General features: G+C 48.2%; 1 protein-coding gene across 2 annotated transcripts in view; it reads right to left on the reverse strand.

Moving 5' to 3' along the window:
• LMNA (lamin A/C) overlaps nucleotides 1-26,191 on the reverse strand; it is a 48,393-nt gene that overhangs the window by 4,652 nt on the left and 17,550 nt on the right. Inside the window, exons 2-11 of one of the 2 annotated variants that reach the window (XM_081174573.1) lie at nucleotides 10,358-10,514; nucleotides 8,601-8,726; nucleotides 8,220-8,390; nucleotides 6,858-6,983; nucleotides 6,305-6,525; nucleotides 5,792-6,005; nucleotides 4,766-4,873; nucleotides 4,463-4,582; nucleotides 3,356-3,451; nucleotides 528-776 (exon numbers count right to left, since the gene is read on the reverse strand). In XM_081174573.1, coding sequence (XP_081030699.1) covers nucleotides 528-776; nucleotides 3,356-3,451; nucleotides 4,463-4,582; nucleotides 4,766-4,873; nucleotides 5,792-6,005; nucleotides 6,305-6,525; nucleotides 6,858-6,983; nucleotides 8,220-8,390; nucleotides 8,601-8,726; nucleotides 10,358-10,514 — 1,588 coding nt within the window. Of the gene's footprint in view, nucleotides 1-527; nucleotides 777-973; nucleotides 2,890-3,355; nucleotides 3,452-4,462; nucleotides 4,583-4,765; nucleotides 4,874-5,791; nucleotides 6,006-6,304; nucleotides 6,526-6,857; nucleotides 6,984-8,219; nucleotides 8,391-8,600; nucleotides 8,727-10,357; nucleotides 10,515-26,191 lie in introns of those variants that run through there. The other variant, XM_081174572.1, reaches the window with a different exon arrangement.

The raw sequence follows: 26,191 nt of genomic DNA on the forward strand, positions 1-26,191 counted from the left end.
TTAAAACAGCTGCCACATTTCAGTCGCCTCCAACAGTCTTAATCCACCATCGCTTAACAAACAGGTGCAGAAACATGGTAGAAGCATTCATGGCAAAACTGACCGATTTCATTCATATAGAGAAATGCAAATGGACAGCATCTGTCGTTTGGGGAAAGCCTTGTGAGGCCTTTTTAAAGTTAGACAAATTCTCCGCAGTGATAATGGACACGTAGGATTGTAGCGAACTAGGTTCTACTCAGAGTAAACCCACTGAAATTGATGGGCCTAAGAGAGCCATGCCTGTTAACTTCCATGGGTCCACACTGAGTTGGGCTGTGCCCAATGCTTACTCTTTTTTTGCTGTTCTGCTAGGGTCTTGCTGGAAGCATTTGGGGAATGTTATTTCGCACTTGTCCTTGTGTGTTTTCAAGGGTCTCCAGACATTAACAGTTGACAATGCCACAACAGATGCTACAGTTAATGATGGGACTCCCTCCCTGCTGAATTCCCCTAAACTCTGGCCCCCAATAGCCCAACCCACTGACCTGCTGGCGTGGGCTGGAATTGCCCAGGATGTAGGTCCGGGGGAGCAGGTTCTCCCCAAGGCTGCTGCCTCCGGTACGGTAGCTGCGTGTGATGGTGAGGCTGGAAGAGGAAGAGCCGGAGGACAGGGTGCTGGTTGCAGCGTTGGTGGTACTGGCCCCCTTGTCTGCCGGCTGCCCGCAGGTGCCGCAAAGCACAGTGCGGGAACGCAGGTTGTACTCGCCTGGGTCGCCAGAGCCGCTGCAGTGGCTCTAGAGGAGGAGGAAGATCAGAAGCTGAACCACACAGAGAACAGGGATGGGGAACCAATCGGCCTGCCTGGGGCTGCTGAGACTCTCGGCTCCAGGCAGGGTGGTGGTTGCAGTCCACTGTCGGGAGTGACACAGCTTCCCCATCTCCAACGCAGAGACAGAATCACCAAAACTTTCGATTAGAAGCGGAAAAAAAGTTTTGAAGGATAGCAACGGACGTTTTATTTATTCTTCTGAAGGGAAAAAGCAAAAGCCATGCACTAGGTTATGATTTGGGATCTGCGTATGTGCCTAACAGTGTGCAACTGAAAATTTTGCAGCAAATGTTTAGAAAGTTTTTTAGAGGAGGATTTAACCCTATGGATGGGGGAGATTTGAAAGGGAATACTTTAAAAAAGTATGCAAATTAATATCTTTTTAGCAATCCTTTAGAAGCAGGTAAGGTGATATACGGGAGGAATTAAAAGGGTGGAGAACCTCTGGTCCACCAGGGGTTCTAATTTGGCCCAAGAGGCCAATTCCCCTATACCTCAGCCACCTGTCCATCAACTGAGAGCAATGCGATATCAGCTGATGGAGGGGAGGGGAGGGTTCAATTCTGCATTGGCTTGGGTGGCTGCAGTGGCAGAGCATATGCCCGCGCTGCCCAGGGCAGATGCACTTCCGAGGGGGGTGGGGCAGGGCGGGGCGGGGCAGGTGCCCTCCCAGGCGCGGGATAGCCGCTTGGGTGCCGGAGTGAGCCGCTCACGTCGGACATTCGGTGTGCTGCCCGCCCGCCACTTCCAAGCCTCCCACACCTGTAAAAATGAAGAGGGATGGGGGGAATGCCGCCGGCAAAGCACCACAGCTCCCCCCTTCCCCCAACGGCTTGGGGTAGGCTTGGGAGTTGTGGGCAGGCAGCACGCCAAATGTCACCCCCTCCAGCAAAGACACTATTAGAGTTTCGCTTCTGTCCTTGACAGTTGCTTAAAATGAATTACAGTGGTGCCTCACAAGACGAAATTAATCCGTTCCGCGAGTCTCTTTGTCTTGCGGTTTTTTCGTCTTGCGAAGCACGGCTACTAGCGGCTTAGCGGCTATTAACGGCTTAGCGGCTTTAAGAAAAAGGAAACAAACTCGCAAGAACTCGCAAGACATTTCGTCTTGCGAAGCAAGCCCATAGGGAAATTCGTCTTGTGGAACAACTCAAAAAACTGAAAACTCTTTCGTCTTGCGAGGCATTCGTCTTGCGAGGTACCACTGTATAGGTGATTACATCCATGTGGACCAAACTGGCTTTATCCGAGTTTGGTCTCCATTTGAAAATTAATAATATTAAGTATTAATAAGTATTATTGTTAGTACTAGTAGTAAGCAGAAACATCCTTAGCATCTTTCAGACGCTTGACTGTGTGGAATGGGCATTTCAAATTGGTTTAGTTACAAGCATGAAATTTGGCCCTAAATTTATGTATAGTCTTGGGGGTGAAATTAAGAATAAGTTTAGACTTTAAACAAATTGATCTCTGGGGTACAAGGCGAGGCCATCCCTGAGTTTGCTTGTGTTCCTTATGCACAACAAAAAAGAGCTAACCAAGCTCATGGTTGTGATGCAAACATTTCTAAACTCTGGTGGGAGCAAACTTTGAAGATGCAAACTCAGGGGCTGCCACAAAAAAGGCCCTCTCTGGGGACACCACCAAACTTCTGGGGGATGTGGAACTAGCAAGACGGCCCAACTCAGCTGATTTTAACACCAGAGAGGGTCTGTAAGGAAGCAGGTGGTCTTCCAGGTATCTGGGACCTAAGTTATTTGGGGCTTTCAGTGCTAACATGAGCACCTTGAATTGGGCCTAGCAATGAACTGGTAACCAATGCAGCTGTTTTAAAATGGGGCTCTAAAATTATTGGTTGTAGAAAGTTTAGCAACTTGTCCTATTACAGAAATTGTCTCATAAGTTAAAATTAATGAGAGGACGGTGTAAACAGGATTCATTTCTATTTTCTCAGTTTGATTTTACTTTATTGACTAATAGATAAGAGATTGGAAGGTCAGTCTCCACAGCATTGGGTGTAACTGACTGAAATACAGTCTTGGACCAGTGATCTTCAGTTTAAAATATGGTTTTCAAACCTGCAAGGAAAGCGGAGAATGTGGTTCAGCACCTGGTAATATCCCCCCACGATTTGTACCGAATTAATGTCATACTATGAAATATAGGAGAAATGCATGTTTCAGCACTGTATTCATCTTGTTGGTGGGCTATTGTGCAAAAAACCATGTTTGCCTATGGTTTGCTGTTTTTCTTTTGTACTTTGGGATAAGAGAGAAAGCTAACAAAAATTATAGACCAAATCAAAGGAGCACAGGAATCAGGACAGACCAAGCTAATACAGAGTACAGGGATGTGCTAAAATACAGGAAGAGACGGGGGGAGAGGCCCCAGGCAAGAGCAGCATCCTATCGTGCTTCCGTGGGCTTTTAATGCCCTCCTTTATTAGGAGCATTGCAGTAGCGCATGGAAGCCTTCAGTGAGAGGTTAAGTCATGCCTGCTCTGCAGCCGCTCCCCCTGCTAGCAGAGAACCCCAGAAAACTCACATGGTGGTGGTGGTGGTGGCGCCCATCTTCATCCTCATCATCTTCATCGTCGTCATTGACAATCACGGTGCGCACCAGCTTCCGCATGGCCACTTCCTGTGGAGGGGGGGAAAAGAAAGGATGTCAGGTGAGTTGCTGGCACTTTGCTCTTTCAACTGGGCTTTATGTCAAAGAGGCCATCAGGAGGACAGAGAGGACAATAACCTGGTCTTGGTACTGGGAAGAGGGGTTTGGGAGCAGTTAAATTGTCACTGTCTCTTAAACCTCTTTTAAAAAATGGGCATGTAACAGACAACAGAGGAGTCACATCCACACTGGGAACTATAGCTAAGCTACAGTTCCCAGCACCCTTCACAAACTACAGTTCCCATAATTCTTTGGGGAAGCCACCTGCTCTAGATAGATGGTGTTGAAGTGACCAGAGCAGTATCCTATAATTTAAATTAAGAGGTGGGGCACTCCAGGCCCTGAGACTCTGTCCAGGCCATACTCACCACCCACACTCTGAGAAGAAGAGTTTGGATTTTATATCCCACTTTATCACTACCCGAAGGAGTCTCAAAGAGGCTAACATTCTCCTTTCCCTTCCTCCCCCACAACAAACACTCTGTGAGGTGAGTGGGGCTGAGAGACTTCAGAGAGAAGTGTGACTAGCCCAAGGTCACCCAGCAGCTGCACGTGGAGGAGCGGAGATGCGAACCCAGTTCACCAGATTACGAGTCCACCGCTCTTAACCACTTCACCACACTGGCTCTCTTTTGCCTGCCAGGAATGGATCCCTGATAAGGCCTCTTTGCTTGGATAGGAGGAGGACGGGGGGAGATGTGTGTGTGGTTGCTTTAACCTAGCCAACAGTACAGAGGAATGTGTCACACTGGTGGCTCTACCCATTTTTTTTTTGTTCTGCTCACCCCATGAGGAAATGTGTCCCTTGGGTGAAAAAGGTTGCCCCCCAGCCCAATAAATTCACAGACATAACAGGAGGAAGAGGGAAATGTGAGAGCCGTAAGCAAAGGGCAATGTAATGGAGTCCTGGGCTTTGAACAGCAACAGCTCTGGCCTCACTGAGGAATAGCGGCTGCAACCATCCACCACAGGGTGCCTTACCTCTCCACTAGAGGTGAGAAGAGCAGTGCGCAAGCTGTCTCCAGTTCCCCATGAGCTCTGGTTTTTCCACACCATATCACTGGGAGGGTTGTGGGTCACCCCGGCACCAGAGGCCCAGATCTTAAGTGGGGACAGAGAGGAAGAAGAGAAAGTCATCAAGGGAGACACTGACATACAACAGTGCTGCATATTGGAGGAGGTTCAGGGGCTGCGCCACATCCATCCTCCTCCTCCTCACACAGTCGCTGGCCCCGTCCGGGGAATTATGCACTTCTGCTTTGCACGAGGCTCGCAGCTACTCACCGTAACCAGCTGGCCTGCCTTCAAGGTGAACTTGGGGGGGAACCTGTAGGAGATGGGGACCTCGTCTCCATTCTGGCGCTTGATCTGCCAGTTTCCCAGGGACTGGTCCTAAAAAAAGACAGAAAAGGGATGGCCATGGTAAGTGTGTGCAGAAGCGGCACCTCTAGATGAAGACTTTTCGGGGTTTGTACGGACCCCTGGAACAAATTAAGTTCGTATCCGGAGGGTCCACTGTATAACTCAGAATAATGTGAACTTTAATATATACATCCTCAGATCAATCTTGAGGAGATATATACTATTTTACAGATTACTATTCAACCTCACCAGGTTCAAGAGTTTGAATGTAATGTAATTCGAATGAAGACCAGGGTACAGATTCTCTGTGTTAAATCTTGTAGTTGAGAAACTGTATGAGGAGGACTCCGACAATGAGACATTCGGATAAAATTCTTTCGATACTCTTCTTCAGGTCGGTCCAAATTGAATAGTAATCTGTAAGATTGGATAGATCTCTTCAAGATGGATCTGAGACTGTTGATATATATATTCTTTAAACTCATGTTATTCTGAGTTGCACTGAGATAATTCAGTGTACAATATACTCCTATTTCTTATAGAGAGTTGTGCTTGATGAGGTTCTATTCTCTGTATTCCTTCGTTGGTTGATGCTAGGATATCTAAACAAAAGCGGCAGCTGATGCCTATTGGGCTTGGTAGGACGGATGGCAAGGAGCCCAACAGCAGGTGGCGCCAGAGGCAAGGGCAAGCAGAGACAAATAATTCTAGCCCTTTCCCCACCCCTCATGAGTTCTACAACAGCAGCACTGAGACTAAGCTGATGGGCATGCTGATGGCGCAAAATGCGCCTGGCACCTGGTGAATTTTGAATGCGGCAGAGGACTGAAAAGCTCATCAAGATCTGCCTTATGTGCAGCTGAACATGCCCCTCCTCTTCCTCCTGACCACCCAGGATTTCTGCCAAGCAGCAAGGCACTCCCCCTCCCCCACCACAAGGTTACCCACCTCATTCGACTTGTTCCTCAGGCGGACAAACTTCCCTGCCAGGTCTATTTCCTCCACAGCCACGCGGCCGCTGGTCCGAGCATGGTGGGAATAGCTAGTGCGGCTCTCTCCATCCTCCAGCTTCCGCTTCTTGGAAGAGCTTTGCATAGAAGAGTGGGAGATGCGTGTCCTGGTGCCCCCCTTCTGGGAGGTGGGGCTGGGGGAGAGACGCAGCCTGGGGAGGGGGGAGAGAAGAGAGAGGAGAGGGCGTCAAGGTGACTTGTCTTCAGATGCATGCAGGAGCTGAAACTAAGAACATAAGAGCCCTGCTGGATCAGCCCAATGGCCCATCTAATCCAGCATCCTGCCTCTTCGTTCTGTTCTTTTCCAAGAGAAGACCCATTTACCAAACTCTCCACTCAACCTACAGCCGGACCCTCCAACAGAGAAAGAACAGGAGGCCACCGTCCGAGGGAGACCACCGTGTTTTGACTCCAGCCCTCCCTGGGTCAACTTTCCCAGCCCTGCACCTACCTCTCCTCCTCTCCCTCCAGGAGCTTGCGGTAGGCATTGATCTCCATATCCAGGGCTAACTTGATGTCCAGCAGTTCCTGGTACTCATCCAGCTGCTGCTGCATGCGGGCCCGCATTTCTGCCATCTCCCGTTCCTTTTCGGACAGGATACGGCGGCTGGTGTCGCGCTCCCGGGCAAGAGCGTCCTCCAGGTCACGCAGCTTCGCTTCCTTGGCAGAGAGCTGGAAAGGAGGAATAAGAGGAGCTGGTAGGTGGAGCAGGCCAACGACACAAGGGGCATGGAGAAATTCACTAGATCCTCACAGGGTGGTGGTGCTTATTCTTACTCTACAGGGTTGGAAATCAGAAAGGGCTTCGCTCAAAACCCCTTAAGAGTTAAGTGGGGAGCGTTTCAGTGCAACGTAGCCGTTACTCAGCTGGAGGAATAAGCCTCAATTTAGAGCACCCTGGGCAAAGACATTCAGCAGTCCCAGTGTCATTCAGGGAGCCAACAGCACTCAAAACAGAGCACAGCACTGGCCGCCTGTCCCTGTGACCCTTCCCGATCCCTCACCTGTTTCTGCAGCTGGCTCAGCTGCGCCGACAGGCTGTCGATGCGGATGCGAGTCTGCTGCAACTCTTCATGGGCTGCCCCCGCCATGCTGCTGTTCCGCTCGGCTGACTGCTTGGCGTTATCCAGCTGAAAAGGAAGATCGGCTGCGATGAGGCACAGAAGAAACTGGGCGCTCCAGAAAGGAGGGCAGAAAGGAACTTTCTGGGACATGGGCTGCCTTTGTCTAAAGCAGCCTTCACCAACCTTCTGGATGCTTTGAACCACAACTCCCAACATCCCCCAGCCAGCATGGCCATCTTGGACTACAGCTCCCATCAGCCCCCAGCCAGCACTGGACATTAGTTTGCAGTGGGTTGGGAACACAGTTTAATATCTTTAACCTGCACCGCAAGTGGAGGTGGTTTCTGGGTTTTTTTACTTCTGGAAATCCAAACCAGCCACTGACGAAAAATTGCTATCTGGGAGCGGTGATGGTATTTCAATGCGGTGTTTCAAAACAATATTTAACAGCCCTGATTGTTGTACAAGAGAGAGGGGGAAATAGTGACTATGATAGTGTATTAGATATGGCCCAATGTACATAGACCACAATGCAGGGTTGTTGTAAACCACTCTTCTCTCAAGCTCAGTGCCGCATCCAACACACGCGACTATCCGTAGACTACACTACAGGGCTGCTGCAATCCACTCCCTCACAGCTCTCGCACCCAGCCTGCAAAATGGGGAGAACCACCCAGGACCATTGGAAGAGCAGTCCTTTGAATGCAGGCAGCGGCCGACTGACGTGCGACCATTCACATGCGCACTGCTGCAACCAGGAAGGTGGCAGAAGCAGAGAAGGGCAGAGCAAGCAGACACACACAGTGTGTAATGTAGCCCCCCGCACAAAAGGGGTCAATCAATGCCTGTACTTCAAAAACTTGAACTCCTCACATTTCCTACACCAAACAGGACCTAAATGAGAAATAGTGTTAACTCCTGGACTTTAATTCTAGCTTTTTAGTTGGGGCTGGTTGGGTGGAGAGATAATAGGTGCAAAAGGGAAAGCAGGGCTGGCCTAGGATGTTTTGCCACTTGAGGCAAGACAGACAATGCTGTCATGGTGCCTTCTTCTTCTCCTCCCCCTCTCCTGCAGCCAGGAGGCTGGAGAGGAGCAGGCGGGTGGAGGCGGAGGCCCAATCTGCCACCTGAGGCGACTGCCTCACAGGTGTGCCAGCCCTGAATAGCTCCACAGTCTCTTAGGAGCAGGCTGCCACTGCAGCGCAAACCGGAGGAAATAAACAAATAGGTTGGCACCAAAAGTAGTGTAAAAAGACTCCATCTCTCTGGCCAAAGGTAAGGAGTTTAAGGCCAGGGTGGTACCTTGGAGCCGTAAGTCTTCTCCAGCTCTTCCTTGTACAGCCTAACTTGCATTTCGTGCTGGGCCCTCAGATCATGCAGGGCATCAGCCAGCTTGCTCTCGAACTCCCGCTGGCGCCCGTTGTCGATCTCCACCAGGCGGGTCTCGTGGCGGCGTTTGCTCTCGCGAAGCTCCTGCAGGAGAAGCCGGAAAGAAGAGTCATGGGGGACGAAGGCTATTAATGGCTGGAAGCCAGGGGGGGGGGTCTTGTGCTCGGGTGCTGCTTCTGGGTTTCCCCAAACAACCTTCAGCCTTACACTGCAGGGACAGGAATTGCGGGCAAGCCCAGGGGGTTGGTGAGGGTATGTGCGGCTGTGCTGTTTTTTGCAGGCTGCCCCACTCACCTCGCTGTAGATGTTCTTCTGGAATTCGAGCTCCTCCCTCAGGGTCTGCAGTCTGTTCTCCGCATCCACCCGTCGCAGCATCTCATCCTGAAGTTGCTTCTTGGCCTCAGCCAAAGCAGCTTCCAGCTGTGGGTGGATTGGCAGGGAGACGGGGTGGTATGAAAAAAAAGAGAGAATGGGAGAAGTATGTCAATGGGATGAGACGTGGCGGCCTTTATATATGTCCACCCGAGCATTTGAAGCCATGGAACTGGCCCTGTTACAGATGCCACATAATACTCATTCCACATTTGTAAGAAATCAAACTTTTAGTGTAGGAGGACTGTGGAACTCTCTGCCTGTTGGCATTGGCAGACGCCTTCACTGTGCTCTTTTCAATGCCTGTCAAAATTGTTTTTGTTCCAGTAAGCCTGTCCAGATTTGCAGTACATTGACCTGTGTTTCAATCTGGTATTTAGTTCCTCTTTGACTTTATTCTAATGTTTTAAAAAGCTGTTTTTAATAGCAACTTTATTGTTTCAATAAATCTCTAGGAGCACCCAGCTGCATTTCCACTTTGCCGGGATTCCAAAAACCAGCCCAAGAATAGGGGCCAGCCCCGGCTTGGCACTCTCATGGGTCACAGGTGAAGCTGCCTTCTGCAAAGCCAGGCCGTCTATTGTGCTCAGAAGCTTCTGCTGAAAGCAGCTTCCTAGCATAAAGAAAAGACATGTGGTACAGTCCTCCCTGGAAGTGAAGCTTTCCAGATGGGAGGGGGTGAATAACAGCTTTGTGTGTGCACTGGGGAGGGTGCTTCACCACATATCCTCCTGCCCACGACAGTCTGAAGTAGCACCGACAGCCAGAAGGTCTACCCCACATGCTTTCACCTGGAAGCATGAATCTGCTTTAAAATCCAAGAGGTGTTGTTGGGTTTAAAGGACTGCCTTGCCCAGATGGCAGGTTGTGCTGCCATCTGCTGGCTGTTTTAAATCTTCATGGGATAGATTTCCTAACCTCCAGTGCTTCCCACTTCCCACCCACCCACCCCCCAAAAAAGGTTCCGGTACAATTATGGACTAGGGTTGATGAAGGCAGGGGTTTATGAATTCACTATGGGGTGGGGAGAGGGAGGGGGAGCCAGCTTCCTCCTTGCTCTCCCATAACTGAAGAACTGAAAGTCACTCAATGGAATGGGCTGGCAGACCAAAGAAAGCACAACACAATTGGCCAGGTGAGATTGCTTTCTTTTTAAAAGGAGGTTAGGATGAACTCGTGGAAGAGCAGGAGATCTATCTGCAGCAGTTAACCATGAAAGCCAAGTGGAGCCTCCAAGACCCAAGGCAGTCTACCCTGATTGTCAGGCACTGAAGTCAATTAACAGGCAACCAACAGTCACCCTCCAGGCCCTATGTGGGTGCGCTAAAAGGCAAACTGGCCGGCAGCTGCCAGAACAGAAAGCTGGCCCAGACAGCATTTTGGTCTGAGCCAGCAGAGGTCTTCCACATTCTTAAAGATTACACCATCTAGGGCAGGCATGGCCAAACTTGGTCCCTCCAGCTGTTTTGGGACTACAACTCCCATCATCCCTAGCTAACAGGACCAGTGGTCAGGGATGATGCGAATTATAGTCCCAAAACAGCTGGAGGGCCAAGTTTGGCCATGCCTGATCTAGGGTCAACTTCACAAGTCCACACACCACCAGTGGCGAAATTAAAGTCCGTTGCAGAAAAATGTAAGATAAGAGGGAAGGAGACTGCTAAGTTGGTGGTCCTCACCTTGGCCAGTTGCCCCCGCAGATCACGGAGCTCATTCTCCAAGTTGCGCTTCTCTCCCAAGGCAGTGGTGAGTGCTGCTTCTTTGGAGTTCAGCAAGGCCTCGAGGTCCTTCAGGCGGGCTTGAGCGGTCAGCAGCTCCCCTTCCTTCTTGGTGTTCCTAAAACAAGGAAAAGAAGAAGGCACAGCTGTTAATCCAGACTGGAGAGAGGCTTGTCTTCTTCACGGACCAAGGTACAAACCCCCCCCCCCCAAGCCCCGATGATTTGTTATTATAAAAATGGCAAATGACAAAATCATTATGGAAGTAATAAAATGGTTCGTCTGTTTTCTTTGTAAGTCAGTCTGCAATGAGTACGATTTCATAATATAATGCGTAAGAAAGCAGAAAATGCAACGCAAAGTTCTTAAGAGGCAAGATCGACAAGACACACTGAGCTTTGCTGGATCAGGACACAGAGCCATCTAGTCAAGCATCCCATTTCAAACGGTAGCTTGTCAGATGCTCTTAAGCAGTCACAGGCAAACTGGGCCCTCCAGATGTTTTGAGACTACAATTCCCATCATCCCAGACCACTGGTCCTGTTAGCTAGGGATGATGGGATTTGTAGTCCCCAAAACAGCTGGAGGGCTGAGTTTGCCTATGCCTGCTCTTAAGGAAGACCTCCAACAAAGGTATGGAGCCAGCAGCCTGTCCCTGCTGTTCACCCTTAGCAACTGGTATCCACATCTAGACTGCCTCTGGACTTGGAGGTTCTATAAGAAACAACATCAATCAAAAACAGTTTCCCGCCTTTGTGAAGTTGCCTAGTCCCTTTTTGAAGGCACTCTGAGCCAGCAGCCATCACATTTCCAGAAAATTCTGTTTTCTGCCCCCTGAACCTCACATTTCACTAAAACAACCAATTAGGAGAATTTCTTTCTATCCACTTTTGCCACAACAAGTGTAGTTTTATAAACTCTCCTCATGTCTCCACTTAGCCTTCCCCTGCCCCCAGGAAGGGAGGAAACAGAGACATGCAATGCGGCACAGACAAGCGTTCTGCAACCAGGTGCCCTCCAGGTCTCCAGGTTACAACTTTTGCTGTCCAAAACATTGTGAAGGCTGATGTGGGCCACTGTGACCCTATCCTCTTGCAAGTGTGTTTAGAAATATATGTAACACTGTTTTAGATTAATCCACTAAAGCTTTTGTTGATTAATCTACCAAGGTCAATTTTAGAAGTTGAAGGCACAGGTTAGTTTTCCATTACTACTTTGGTTCTGGTGTGTTACTGTCACAGATAAAAGGGAGAAAAATATGAAAGACTAAAAGAGGACTTCCCTCCTAACACAGAGGTGTAGCCCCTTACATATTAAATGTCACGTTTTCTTAACTGCCTTTAAAAAGAGAGATTAATGTGTGTATTTAGAAGTTTTGGCAATACAGTGGTACTTTGGTTCTCAAACGCCTTGGTACTCAAACAACTTGGAACCCAAACACTGCAAACCTGGAAGTAAGTGTTCCTGTTTGCAAACATTTTTTGGAAGCCGAATGTGCTTCCGATTTGAGTGTTACACTGAGGTCTGTGATTTTGCTATTTACAGTGGTACCTCGCAAGACGAATGCCTCGCAAGACAAAAAACTCGCTAGACGAAAGGTTTTTCCGTTTTCGATTTGCCTCGCAAGACGAAATTTCCCTATGGGCTTGCTTCGCAAGACGAAAACATCTCGCGGCTTTGTTTCCTTTGTCTAAAAACAAAGACATGTTTTGTTTATAAAGTTAATTTATTTTCCCTTCAATTTTTGAACTGCTCTTTACAGTATGTGTGACTTTAAAGAGCAGTTACTAAACTGTTGTTGTACCAAATTTGGCTTTGTTTGGACTTTTTTTGACCATAGGAACGCATTAATTGATTTTCAATGCATTCCTATGGGATTTCGTGATTCGCAAGACGAAAAATTCGCTAGACGACAAAACTTGCGGAACGAATTAATTTCGTCTTGCGGGGCACCACTGTATTTTGCTTTTTTGTTTTTGAGGCTCTTATTGTTTTGTTTTTGTGACTGTGTGGAACCCAGTTCAGCTACCGATTGTGTGACTACAGTACATTGCTTATTGCTTTCATTTTATGGATCAATGGTCTTTTTAGATAGTAAAATTCATGTTAAATTGCTGTTTTAGGGGTTGTTGTTAAAAGTCTGGAACGGATTAAACCATTTTGCATTACTTTCTATGGGAAAGCGCGCCCTGGTTTTGGAACGGACTAAGTTTGAGAACGAAGGTACCACTGTATGCAAATGTAATCATTCAAGGGGTGTATTACCAGATAATCTGGTTGGCTGACAGTCCTTAAACACAGGGGTGGCTTTGACATGTTTTTCATGTTCCCCAGGGGAATTTTGGGTCTCCCTGACTGGCTGGGAGCTCACCACAACCTGAGCATCTTTGGGAAAGCGGTGCAGGAAAGTTCTTACACCAACATGTTGCAGGTGGCCTAAGAGGGAGAGATGGGTGATGCTAAGCTGCAAAGCTCCCTAGCTGACCTTGCGGACTAATCAACATTGTCAGCCTGGCTTACCTCTCATGGTTGTTGTGAGGGTAACTGGGGGTGTTGAAACATTTAAGCTGGTTTTAGTTCCTTGGAGGAGGAGAAAATGTAATATGAGATGGTGTGAAGGGAGATTACAAATCTAATTAAAAAGGCCAGCAAATAATTTCACAGGAACCATAGCATACCAGATAAAGAAAACTCCTACTCCAAGAAGAGGGAAAACTGGGCCTCAAGATCTTTTTATTTGGGTTAAAGATATATATATATATATTAAAAGGAGGGAGACGGAGAAAGCTATAAATAAGGCTGAGGCAAGAGAAAATCCAAACGTTGGTCGTCAGCTCAGATCCAAGTTTCCATTACTCGCTTACATTCCATTATATTTTGCTTTATTTTCTTTCTTTCCCCTCCCCTGCCAAGGAAGACAGAAGACCAAGAGACAGAAACACAGCTGCTTAAAAAAGCATCACCCACCAAACAGATGACGGCTGGGGGGAGGCGTACTAAAGAAAAGTCAGAGCTGCAGACAGAACCATCCTGCCTGGCTGGAATGTTATGAACAAGGGAGTCCCTCTTAGCCGATCAAATTCCACAGCTGAGCTCATCTCCAACGTTTGGTTAACAGGGCAGCAGGCTATGGGGATTCACAAGTCACTCAGAGCGCGTGCAGAGTGCTTATTATTACTAAACATATTAGTTGCTTTTTTAAAAACCGAGGTAGCCTAACCCTACTTGCAACAACAAATAAACACCATGCATTAAGACCAGCATGAAACAGAGCACAGACAAATCTAACACTCATTCCTGATTTTAAAAGGCAGGATTAAGATGGTTTGAGTATATCACACCTTTGATTATCCACCTCTGTGATCACCCTCCTACGCCCTTGTTTGTGTGCCGCCTCCACGAGTGGTCTGGAGGGTGGCAGCATGAGAACAGGCCTTTTCTGTGGTGGCTCCCCATTTGTGGAATGCTCTCCCTCCAGGAAGATTCACCTTGAACTTTTGTTACATCCCTTTAGGCTCCAGGCAAAAAGATTCCTGGTCTCCCAGGCCTTTGGCTAATTAATCAATCTATGACCTTTTACACTTGGGGTGTGTATGATGTTGTTATTGTTTTGTTTGTTACTACAATGTGTGTTTTTGTGTTTTTAATGTTGTAAACAGCCCTGTGATCCTCAAATGAAGGGCGGCATATAAATATTTTAAAAATACATAAATAAAATTGAAATGGGAAGATTTGCTCATCCCTCACCAGTGACTGGTTACCTTTACCATTTGGGAAACGGATACCTGAGGGATTTGAGGGTCACAGGATGGGCTATGGAGCCTCTAGCTAAAAGCAGAAATGCAGAGCTGGCGAGGTTCGTTCACAGGCAGGTGAGTCAGTTTCGCCCAGCCCTGTTTACTGCAACAAAAAAGAGCGGATTCCCCAGGGGCCTTTCCCAATCCTGAGGAAATGCTGAGCCAGAAACCCCACTTGTGTGCGCTCTTTCCACTGAGCCACAATCAAAGATCTGTAAAAATTTTCCTCCCTTCAAACTAGACTGCTTGTCTGATCTGGGGAAGGGAGACACCCAACCTGAAATTTTGCTTGTCAACAGAAAACAGGGTAACAGAAGCGTGTATTTGTATCCGGACAAATAATAGCAAGAACACAATTCTATGCAGGACATAATGAAATACAAGCATAGTTCGGAGAGGCTAGTTCTGGAAGTCCACATCCCTGTACACTTTTGTCTGGGCAGACCAACTTCTCTCCTGGATTGCCTTCCAGGGAAACCAGCTTTCTGAATTTTACCAGCAGAAGCAGGCTCCGAACAGCACTGTTTAGCTAGAAACAGCACAAAGCCCCCTCTACTGAAGAGTTTTTCAATGCCTAAATAACTGACTCTCCTTTTTTTGAGAAGGGGAGAATGAGTGTACATTAAAATAATACAATGCAGCACTTTTAAGAGTGTAGAACTGGATATTTCTTTAAAGCACGGTGGCAGGAGACGAGAAGACAGAATACCCCAACAACATTTGTTTTTGCTGGGCGATGTATCTTGCCACATGTCAGAAAACGTAGAGGAAGGCCGGGCTGGATTTGTTGGGAGCCAAGGGAAATCCCAGAGACATGGTGGCTCCCGATTTGAATGCAAGTTCATACAGGTGCCAATTATTTTACAATTGCTTTTATAGACAGTCTGTGGTCTGTTGTATTATATGATTTCTTAGTACGGCCTTGAAGCTCAACTTTATGAGCAAAAGTTCAAAACAACAGCATTACTAGCAAGAAGAAAAGTGAAATTAAAGAAGTTAAATAAAATAACTTCGCTCTCAACAGTTCACTTTCCTCTGTTTATTTTCCTCCTCTTAGTCGCAAGTAACATTCCAGGTCAGCATCTAGGACAAATATGGCATGAACAGCAGTTCTAGAGGAATGCTCCCCTCCGACATTCAAGCTTGGCTTTTAAAAAAAAGGCAAAAAAATGACAAACCAGGTTGCAAAAGGCCTCCAGGCACTGCTTATCAGCAGAGGAAATCGAGACTTTTTGCACAGGCAAGATTCCACTGAGCATGGCAAACTCTGTTTTTGTAGCACATAGGTATTTTGCCTGGCCATAGAATCTTAAGCTGCATTTTGCAAAAAGGCAAGAGGCATTCCTAATCCTCATGATTAGGATTATCTCCTAAATCGGCATCGAAACTACACTGCTTGCCTATCAAGAGGTGTGTTCTCTGAAATGGGGACCTCCTGCAGCCACCCCGGTTCTATTTCTTCAAAAGCATTTCCAGCACAAGCAAAAAAACAGCCATTTTCCTTTTGTGTGGCTACACCAGATCAGGTGGATTCCCCTCCAGACCTGAAAGGGAAACAGCATCTCCCGAGCTTAGCCACAGAGATTGAAATCATTAGTTTCCTAATCATGAGGCAAATTGTAAAGGCGGGGAGGCGGGCGGAGAAACTACTAGTTTCTATTTTAGGTTCTTCTTGAGTTGGGGAGATTTCCCTCCTGGCTAAGTCTATAAAGCTGGCACCAAACTGACCATCCAAGCTTAATCTCAAACAATCAGTGAGTTTCCTTCCCGCCACTCAGTAGACCTGCTGCCAAAAACCAATTGACCGGTTAGCACAGAAATGTCTTCGAGGCTCAGCATCCTAGTAAAGCTCTTGGCAGAGAGCCCTCGTCCACCTCGCCCTTTGATTCATTCTAGCTGCACCTCCTTTGCTGCAACGCAGAGGAAGGATCAGCAACCGTACAGCCATTGGGCCAGATCAGGCCCACCGATGGTGCCATCAGGAGGTGGGGGGCAGAAGGAACAGTGGGTGTGAAGATGGGGGACTCACTAGCAGGCAACTGGGGTCTAGAGAGACACTCTGGCTGATTCCGCCATCTCCCTTCCCAAAGTAGCCCTCCAACTAGACAATCATTTGGACTCATGCCCTTCAACATCTATCCTCGAGCCCCCCGGCAACCCCCAGTAAAGCCCCTTCCAGTAGAATCAGCTGAAGTCAAGTGCCCTTTGATTTCTCCTCTCCTAAATATCCTCAGCAGCCATTTCAATTGTTCAACTATGTAACCGTGTAATAGCCATTAAATTGGTACCTTGGTTTACATACGCTTCAGGTTACATATGCTTCAGGTTACAGACTGCGCTAATGCAGAAATATTACCTCAGGTTAAGAACTTTGCTTCAGGGTGAGAACAGAAATCGTGCTCCAGCGGTGCGGCAGCAGCAGGAGGCCCCATTTAGCTAAAGTAGTGCTTCAGGTTAAGAACAGTTTCAAGTTAAGAACGAACCTCTGGAACGAATTAAGTACTTAACCCGAGGTACCACTGTACCTGAATTTGCTTCCCTCCCCTCTTCCCTCCACACTCTTTCCCCTTTTGTGTTGTTCAGATCTATTAGATTGTTCATGCGTGGCAGAAACTGTCTTGGTTTTTAACGTTTGTCCAGTGCTTAGAAATTTTTAGATGCTTTATGAATGATGGTTGTTGTTGTTGTTGTTGTTTCTGTCCCAGAAAGTCAGATGTTACACAGGGGGGACAATCCGGCACCAGGTTCTGCTAACAGAATTTTTGCTGCAGGGGGACCACAGTGCCTCCTGGCGCAAGTTGCTCCATGAGCAAACACTTTTTTTGGCACGGCAGAGATATGACGGAGGAGGGGGTGGGATGCATGGATTGGAACAAAACACTTGCCAGGAACAAGCACATAAAATTGAATAAAAAGGGAAGGAGAGCTGGCAGAGTTTGGGCTTTTGACATCCCTGGTGGTGTCTCTGGAAAAGAATCCCATCAAAAGCAGGAAAGGGACAGGGCACGGGAGATCCTGTTGTTTCTGGAGAGAAGCGCTTGCGACCCAGGCCCATCCGAGTGGCTCTGACTCACCCATTCTTTTTCGGTACCAAGGGCACCACTGCCAAGCCACCAGGGATGTGCCACGTGGGACAGAAACGTGAGCAAGCGCCACCAGCCTTCTGTCAGAGCCAGCTGGACAGGATTCAGGATTGAGGGTGTGGCCCTATTGAAGGTGAAAAAAGATGTTTGCTGCCACTGATACAGCAAGGGCCACACCCAGAAGGCCCCAGAAAAAAGTCAAGAGGGGATTTGCGGCTCTCACCTTCCAGATTTCCAATTGCATGTGGAGCCCCTGAACCCTCAAGAAAGAAAGGGAAGCAAAAAAAATGTCTTGCTGTTTTCATTGAAGTAGATAGGTAGCCGTGTTGGTCTGCCATAGTCAAAATAAAAAAATTCCTTCCAGTAGCACCTTAAAGACCAACTAAGTTAGTTCTTGGTATGAGCTTTCGTGTGCATGCACACTTCTTCAGATACCTGAAGAAGTATCTGAAGAAGTGTGCATGCACACGAAAGCTCATACCAAGAACTAACTTAGTTGGTCTTTAAGGTGCTACTGGAAGGAATTTTTTTGTTTTCATTGAAGATTAAGGAGTGGAGAATTAGGTGAAAATTTAAGGGGGGGGGCTAAACTCAAAGATCTGATGTGCAACAAGCAAGCCCTCACAAATAAAAGCAGCATGGATCTATTCATAGATAGAAGCTTCATCTTCAGCTGATCAACAGCAAAGACAAAGAGGGCTCTTGCACCCAGAGGTCACAGCAGGAAAGAAACCCAAATTTAAATGGGTTTTTGCAGTGCCAAAAACGAGAGCAACTTTTACAGTGGTACCTCAGGTTAAATACTTAATTCGTTCCGGAGGTCCTGTTCTTAACCTGAAACTGTTCTTAACCCGAAGCACCACTTTAGCCTCTTGCTGCCGCCACGCCACAGGAGCACGATTTCTGTTCTCATTCTGAAGCAAAGTTCTTAACTTGAAGCACTATTTCTGGGTTAGTGGAGTCTGTAACCTGAAGCGTATGTAACCTGAAGCGTATGTAACCCGAGGTACCACTGTAAAAGTTTCACAAGCCTCTTTAGGAATTAGCCTCGGATGCCTCCACCTGTGCTGCGACAGAACACTGCCTGTATTTTGACAACTTGCCATGGTTTGCTTTCAAGCCAGAAAAGGGAACAAGGGAGGTCTGCAGACTATGGACGTGTTTTAGTTGCATGCCATTTTCATGAACAGCAGACACAGCTCATGGTGGATTAAGACTAGATTAAACTGTTGTCCTGCAACACAAGCCAATATACTCATGCAAGTAACTAAGATAATTGTCTGTTCGTTTCTAATCTTTAAAGTATGCCCCTCCTCACATTTGCAAAACAGTCTCAGTTTTAATGAGGACTAGAAGCTCCCCCCCCCCGCCAAAAATAAACAAGTAAATAAAGAATACTAGATTATTGTACGAATCCTGCGGATCACACTGAATCCGTTTAGAGGGCGAGAGGAGACGCCTGAAGCGCCAGGGTTAAAAATAATAATTCCCTGCTCTTTTGCTGAAAACTAGGAGGCGTGTAAATATATATACAAGTATAACAATATAACACCGTCTGCGTATAATCTTTAGTGTTACTGTTAAGAAAATGCGCAAGCAATCCGTGCAGCTGCGGCCTGCTTCAATTTATCAAGCACAGGAAACGCGGTATTAAATAGTACATTGAGGGAGGGAAAGGAACAATAAGCGAAGTCTTGGCTGGAATCGTCTCCCCGCCTCCCACTCCCCGGCCAACGCCTCTGTTCCGGCCCCACCCGGCGGGGCTGAGTCATCCCCGCCGCTCCGTCCGCAAATGGAAGTCGGGCCGGCCTGGCCCTGGCAACACCGCAGATGGCGCGAGCGGGGCCGGGAAGGGAAACGGGACTCGAGGCGCTCTCCGGCCCCCGCGCAATGACGCCTCGGGAAGAAATGACTCAAAGGGACGGACGGCCTTTTGCGCGCGCCAAACCATGGCCATTTAGCAGACATTGGGAAGCCGCGAGCCGTCTGAGCGAAATGCCAGTTTTGAGTTTTCCTTTCTTTCTTTTACATACACAAGAAAACGAGGCCGAGTGATCTCTCTCTCTGCTTTTTGTGTAAGAGAGAGAGAAAGTTGAGCAGCTTTGCGTCGCAGGAAACCTCGGTGCCAGCACGAAAAACGCAACTGCTGGGAGGCAGGCGAGGGACATTCCTTTCGGCTGAGTAAACCAGCCAGCCAGCCCTCCAGCCCAAACGCCAACGCCGAAGCAGGCCCGCAGGCCTCCCTGGCCTCACGGCGCAAAGAGGCACACTCCCTCGAGGCGCCGGGCGGTCGCTCCTTTTCCGGTTCGAAAGGCGCCCCAAACCCGCGCGGCCGCAGCGACAAGCCTCCGAAACCGCAGCTGGATGCGAGGCCCCGACCGCCGCCGCCGCTCACAGCGCGCGCGCGCCTCTGTAAAGTCTTCTCCTGGATGCAGGGATGGGGGGAACCTGTTGCATTGCAACTCCCGCCGTCCCCGACCGTGGGTCATGCTGCTCCAGGGGCTGGTGGGAACTGGGAACCCCACAACGTCCGGAGGGCTGCCCCACACTTGCTGGAAGGCAGCCTCATCCAAGTCTGGTTCTATGCAAAACTACGCAAAAAGCCTCTTTGACACTTGAGACCCAGAACCAGATAGCTTTTGATCCACGAAGCTCAAAAAGGATAAGTAGAGAGGGTGCGCTCCCATGTAACAAACAACCCACCAAATTGCTTGTTTATTTAGAAAATGATGACATGAAAAATCCCTCACAAGGTGGCCTTGGGGCAGGTACTCCTTTACAGCCAAACCTACCCCCACGGGGTTGTTGTGACAAAAGGATCTCACACCAGGGATCAAGTAAGTTTGGGAATGGGTACATACTGCCCATAGGAAGTGGGGAGAGCTCTCTACAGACATGACCTCGGGAAAGCCAACTCAGATGCAACTCAAGATCCCCGCTCCCCATCTGTTGCAATGAGTGCAGGCTTCTTGAGGTTGAAGCGAGGGAGGGCCAGTTCTGCTACTGTGCAGAGCCCTTGCACAATTCCAGCTCGTTCCTAGCTGATCTGGGTCAGACGCCATCTCGGGACATGCCACCCCCCTCAGTCTTCCAAGATGCCATGAGATCAATGGGGTTCTCTGTTCACCAGTGGGTGGATGGCTTCAAAGGAAGCAAATGAAAATCAGCAGACTGGAGAGTGTGTGTGCCACTTGGTGAGAGACGAAGGCCTTGGGCTCTGGCCCCGCCCTGCCACCACACACACACACTCTTCCCTTGCTAGCAAAGGAGCCGGTAACTTCCCAACGCCCTTGCCAAAACAGGGAGGAAACGGCAGCTGCCCTTGCTTGCCAACCTGCCCACAATTCACATGGCTTACAGCCTGTGTACACATGCTCCGTCCCTCCCATTGCCAACCCTGCCACTTTCAGAACTTTCCCAGCGGAATCCAGGATACCCTGGATTCGCAAGAGAGCCTCTACAGTACACAACCTCAGGGTGCCAGCTCAGGTTTTGCAAAAGCCTTGCATCCAAAATGGCCCCTGCAAGCTGGAGAGGTTCGGTATATTCTTCAAAGCCAGTATCAAGTTGTAGGCCTGGAATAATTCCTGCCCAGAAGTCAACAAAAGGCTCTCTGGCTGAGGAGGGTGACGCAGCCTTTGCTCACCTGGTGCCCTCCAGATGTTTTGGACAGCAATTCCCATGAGTCCCGGGCCAGCACGGTTGTCTTGGGCTGCAACTCCCATCATACAGATGCACTCGCTGGGGCTGATGGGAGTCCTAGCCCTAAACAGTCAGAGGGGGTCTAGGTCGGCACAGTGCAAAGATCTGGGAGCAGGCCCTCAGTGTCACTCACGTCCAAGCAACCCAACAAACAGGCTTTTTAAAAGGTTGGCTCCAAGTCACTAACACGGGTATATGGGAGCAATCAAGGCAGTAGGTTGCTGTCAACTTACGCGTGCGTGCATGCTGCCAGCTTCACAAAATGTTCCTTAACTGAGCCATCAAAGTACAATATCCGACACTCATTTCAGAAACCAACATTCAAGCCGCTTCCCTTGGCTATCAAACTCTGTCGCCTCAAGTCACATTTTTACACTCCACATCTCTTACCAGCGGTGCACTGACACTCCTCATAATGTAAATGCCACCTTGCTAGAACAATGCAAAGTCCCATCTCTTCCAGCATCCTGAAGGCAGATTCCTTCTGGGGCGCTCTCAAGCATGGCACGGCAGCAACAGCTACCCCACTTCTGTACCCTTGGTAATCGAGAGGCAGACTGCCTTTCAACAAAGGTTCAAAGCTCTTGCAGATAATAGCTATTGGTAATTTTTACTGCGTTAGTAAATTGATAGACCTACCCAGGGATTTTCCCACTCCCTAGCCAAAGTAAAATAAATCTCACTTTCTGCAAACACACACACTCACCTCAGCAACCTGAATATTCAAAACAAAGCCAAAACAAAGTAAAATATTGAACTTTATGGGCAGAATATTTGCTTACTAATATTTGCACGGGCACCATAGCTCACAAGCAGAGCCATGCACTTTGCATGCAGCTGTGGCACCTACAAAGTTTGCATATGGCAGAGCTGGGATGCCCCTTCTGTCTGAACAACAGAGTAGACCAGCCTCATTCGGCCTGGTGCCATCCAGATGTTCTCTAGACTACTAAGCCAGGCCAGTTGTCGGGGCCTGGAGTCCAATGCTGGCTAGGGCTGATGAGAGTTGCAGTCCAGAACAAGAGGGCACCAGGTTGAGAGAGGCTGGAGGTGAGAATACTGTGTTAGATGAACCAATGCTACAATTTAAGCCTAGTACAGGCTCATGTGCTATTGGAGAAGAGCCACAGAGGGCACGCTTTGCATGCAGAAAATTCTAGGTTACCAGTTCCTGCTGGCATCTCAAACTGCCTGACTCAGTAAGGTGTAGTACACACCAGCCTGTAATGTGAACCCTCCTTTCCACTCCTCCGCTCAATGGCACAGTTCAAAGGGTCCCGAAAGCTTCTCCGCCAGGCTGGGTAAGGCTTTTGAATCCACCCTCCCAGCAGCTGAAATCTATTCTGCTCCAAGATATAATAGGAGGTATTGTGAGGCCTCTGTTTGAACAGATCAGCCTCACCCAGCCCAGGCACAACAGAAGACAGCTTTTTATTATTTTGGCTTGCAGATAGAAACCCCGGATAATTATTTACAGTGCAGACCAAAGAGAGTGCTGGTTCTGTTTTGCATGAGGCAGAGGGAGCTGGGCGAGCTTTGCAAGCAGAGAAAGAAGCCTGGCAGCTGCAACAGAAGGCAGCTTTTGGCTAGGTTTTGGGATGAATGAGTCACCACCCCTTTAAAAGGGGGAGATGTTGGCTGCAGTGGGATTGGTTGACGTGGCACTGAGGGCTGGAAAGACCACTGCTCTGCTGCCTGGGTCAGAAATAGGAACAGCCATGTGCCCAGAATTGCCATATGGGCAGCTGCCAGAAATGGTGGGCATAAATTTAGAACAGGATTAGGCAAATTCATGAAGGAGAGAAGGTTGACAGGCATCCATTAACTAAACCTCCATGCTCAAGAGCTGTTTACCTCTGAATAACAGACGTTCATGATATAGATACTGAGGATATAAAACGTGGTCAAACCATTGCCTTCATGCCCAGCTTGAAAGTATGAAAGAAGAATCTGCCTGACCACCATTGAAGGCAGAGGTGGATGGACCCAGGTTTCTTTTTTCTCATTTTCAAGTAAAAATGTCATGGCCAGTGTTATTGTTTATTGCCCTCCTATCTCTTTTGGAAGGCAGCAGGGAGACCTAGCACCACCACAGCATTTCTAAGAAAACACAGTGACGTTCCGAGAACACTCTGCACATGCTTAAACACTGTGTTGTGAAAATGTCATGTGACTCAGGTGATTATCCTCTCACAAGGGCACTGCATAAATAGCTCCTGCCCACATGACAACCAAGCATCCAACTTCTCAGGAAAGTGAGAGACGCGGAAAATATTTTCAGGAGCACAATGCTGTTTCCTTGATCTTGCTGCAAAAAGAGCTGGCTCTCGCTCAAGTCAGAAAGGTCACCTTGCTGGCCCTTTCTTCCTCAGCAGTCTGGGCGACCCTTTTTCCACGCCAAGGCATGCCACCATCAGCAGCTGGCACGGCACCCAGTGTGTGGGAGCCTCTTTCCTGGAGGGGGGCTGTCCCCAGGGTGTGGCGGGCACTTTGCCACGTTGCAAGAATTCGGGGCCGGCCTTCTGCTGGAGACTGTAAACAGAGCAGAGTTTTCTTGCCGGTTGGCACAAAGCTCTGGCACATGCTCAAGAGACAGGCGAGAGCAGACCAACCTGGCTGCATTCCCCCACGTTGGTCGGTTGCCGGTTCTTCACAATATGTTTTTATTGGTTCTATTAATACCCACCATGCCAGAAAGGCCCTTCCTCTTGCCCACATCTGACAATCACGGGGCTTAACAAGGACATTTCCGACCGAACTGTTTTCCCCGACTCTTTCCCAATCAGATCGATTCCATTTCCATAAATGTGCTCGTTAGCAAAAACCCAAACGCAGGTGCTTTCTAGGTATTAAAGGAAGCGAGACCATTTCGTCCTTTTTAAGGCTACATTTGCACCATACATTTAAAGATCTCTATCACTTTAAACAAGTCATTGCTTCTCCCCTCAAAATCCTGGGAAGTGTAATTTGTTAATGGTGTTCAGAGTTGTTATTCCTCTTGCAGAGGTACAATTCCTAGAGTGGTTTAACAATCCATCCCTCGTCCCAGGGAACTCTGGGAATTGCAGCTCTGGGAGGGGGACAACTCTCTGCACCCATAACAAGCTATACTTCTCAGTATTATAATTTTTTATGGGGGGGGGGGGGAGGAGACCTAACTGTTTAAAATGGTAACATAGCACGTTAAATGTATGTTGTGAACGTGGTCTAAGTTACCTCTTTGTGTAGAAGGATAGGACATTTTTAATGTGCCCCTCAACCGATTGCTCAGTAGTGGGCTGCATACTTTGTCTGCAGAAGGTCCCCGGCTCAGTCTCTGGCATTACCAGGTGCTGCTGGGAAAGCCTCCCTGCCTGAGACCCTGGAGTGCAGCTGCCAGTCCGTGTAGGCAATACTCAGCTAGATGGCCCAGTGGTCTGGGTCAGTAGAAGGCAGTTTCTTTATATGAATAAAGTTTGCCCTCTGTATCTAAAAATGATATGGGTGTTATATTGGAGTGGATGAAGTGAATATTGTTTATATATAGTGGATGGATGAAGAATGGGAAGTCCCCCTACCGTCTGAATTTTATTTTCTCTCTTTTAACCTCTTTTCTATTTTTTCTTCTTTATTACTCACTCTTTATGTTTTTATTGTATTTAGACCAAAGTCTTAGTTTGGACACAAAAAGGGACAAGAGATTTGATAGTAAGTTTTGTATTTTTTTCTTTATGAGTCCTAATACAAATTAAAATATAAAAATGGGGTCACGCTCACTTATAACTTTGGATTAATCAGCTATCAAAACATGCAGCTTTACTCATGTGTGTTGATTATTTCATCAAGCTTGCAAGAGATAGAGGGTGGGGGGCAAGGCAGAAAGCACTTGTAAAAACCGTGCACACCTCTTAAGCATCCCCCAAGATAGCCAAGGATGGTCTGGGTAGACAAAGGAACTGGCTCAGCCCACACAAGAGTCAAGGTCTAATCCGCAAGGAAGTCTAAACTTTCAGAAAGATCTTGGGAAGACTCCACACACTCAAGGCCAGGGACCAGAGGGCAATTCCCTCCTGGTTCACATGGCTCAACAACTGTGGCTTAAGAAGAACTGGCTGCTGGATCTGGCCAAAGGGGGCCCCATCTAGTCCTGAACCCTGTTCTCAGTGGCCAACCAGATGTCCCCAATGGGACATCCACAAGCAGAACCCAAGCACAACAACACTGCTTCCCAAAGTGGAGGGAGAACGTAGCCACTGAGGGCAAGGAAAAGCTTCGGGACTCATGTAGCTCTTTTCCTCTTATCCACATGCCAGTGTAATTGATGTAGTTATCTATAAACAGCTGTATTGCATGTACCTAATGAAAGAGGTTAGCTCAGGGACCTGTAAGCCCTCCAGGTATTGTTGGACTTGAACTCCCAGACAGAGAGAGGAAGAGAAGGGAACTCCAGTGGTTGTTGTTTTGCTTCCCCTGCACTGTCTCAGCTTTGTGGCTATTGGTTTCTTTCAGATACCAACACCAACCATACCCAGCTAGCATGGACAACAGTCAAGGATTATGAAAAGTCGGAGTCTAGCAATGTTCAGAAGGCTATAGGTTGTCCCTGCCATGCACTAACTGCATGCATTCTGAGCTTGCATGCATTTGGCCAAATCTCTTTTCATTACCATATATGTGTCCCTTTCCCCCCTCCCCTCCCAATCCTTGGTGCAAAACAAAATGTGGATGCACAGAGCAACGGTTTCAGACGCAACTGAGCCAGATTGGCAGCCGGCCCAACGTGGCAGCGCAGAGCTTTGCTGCTGGGTAGGCAGCCCGGTTCTCCAGCCTCGCTGCCAAGAGAGCCAATCCCCAAAGTGGCATTCATGGGTGTCGGATCACATGTCCAGGCCGGCGGCCGCTTTGGCTCATGACCACGCTGGAGGAAGTAAGCAGCTGAGGCCAGAGAAAGCAATCCCTTCATTTCCAGGGAGAAGTCCCTGCCTTTTAACATTGCCTTTTTGAAAAGTATACCAGCTCAAAGCTATCTGAAAAAGAGCACGGAATCAGACACGTTCTAAGGCCACGTTCCCTTAATTGCAACCTTCCAGAGGCCACATATGAGTGGGTGGGGCCAGAGGCAAAAGTAGGCAGGGCAACCGATGTGAATTTGAACAGTAGGATAGGTTTTATTACACACTTTCAAAGACACTTCTGTTTCCTCCTCCGCCCTAACAAGCAAGATGCAGTGTCAG

Source organism: Podarcis bocagei (genome assembly GCF_964188305.1).
Source record: "Podarcis bocagei genome assembly, chromosome: 16".
NCBI lineage: Eukaryota > Metazoa > Chordata > Lepidosauria > Squamata > Lacertidae > Podarcis > Podarcis bocagei.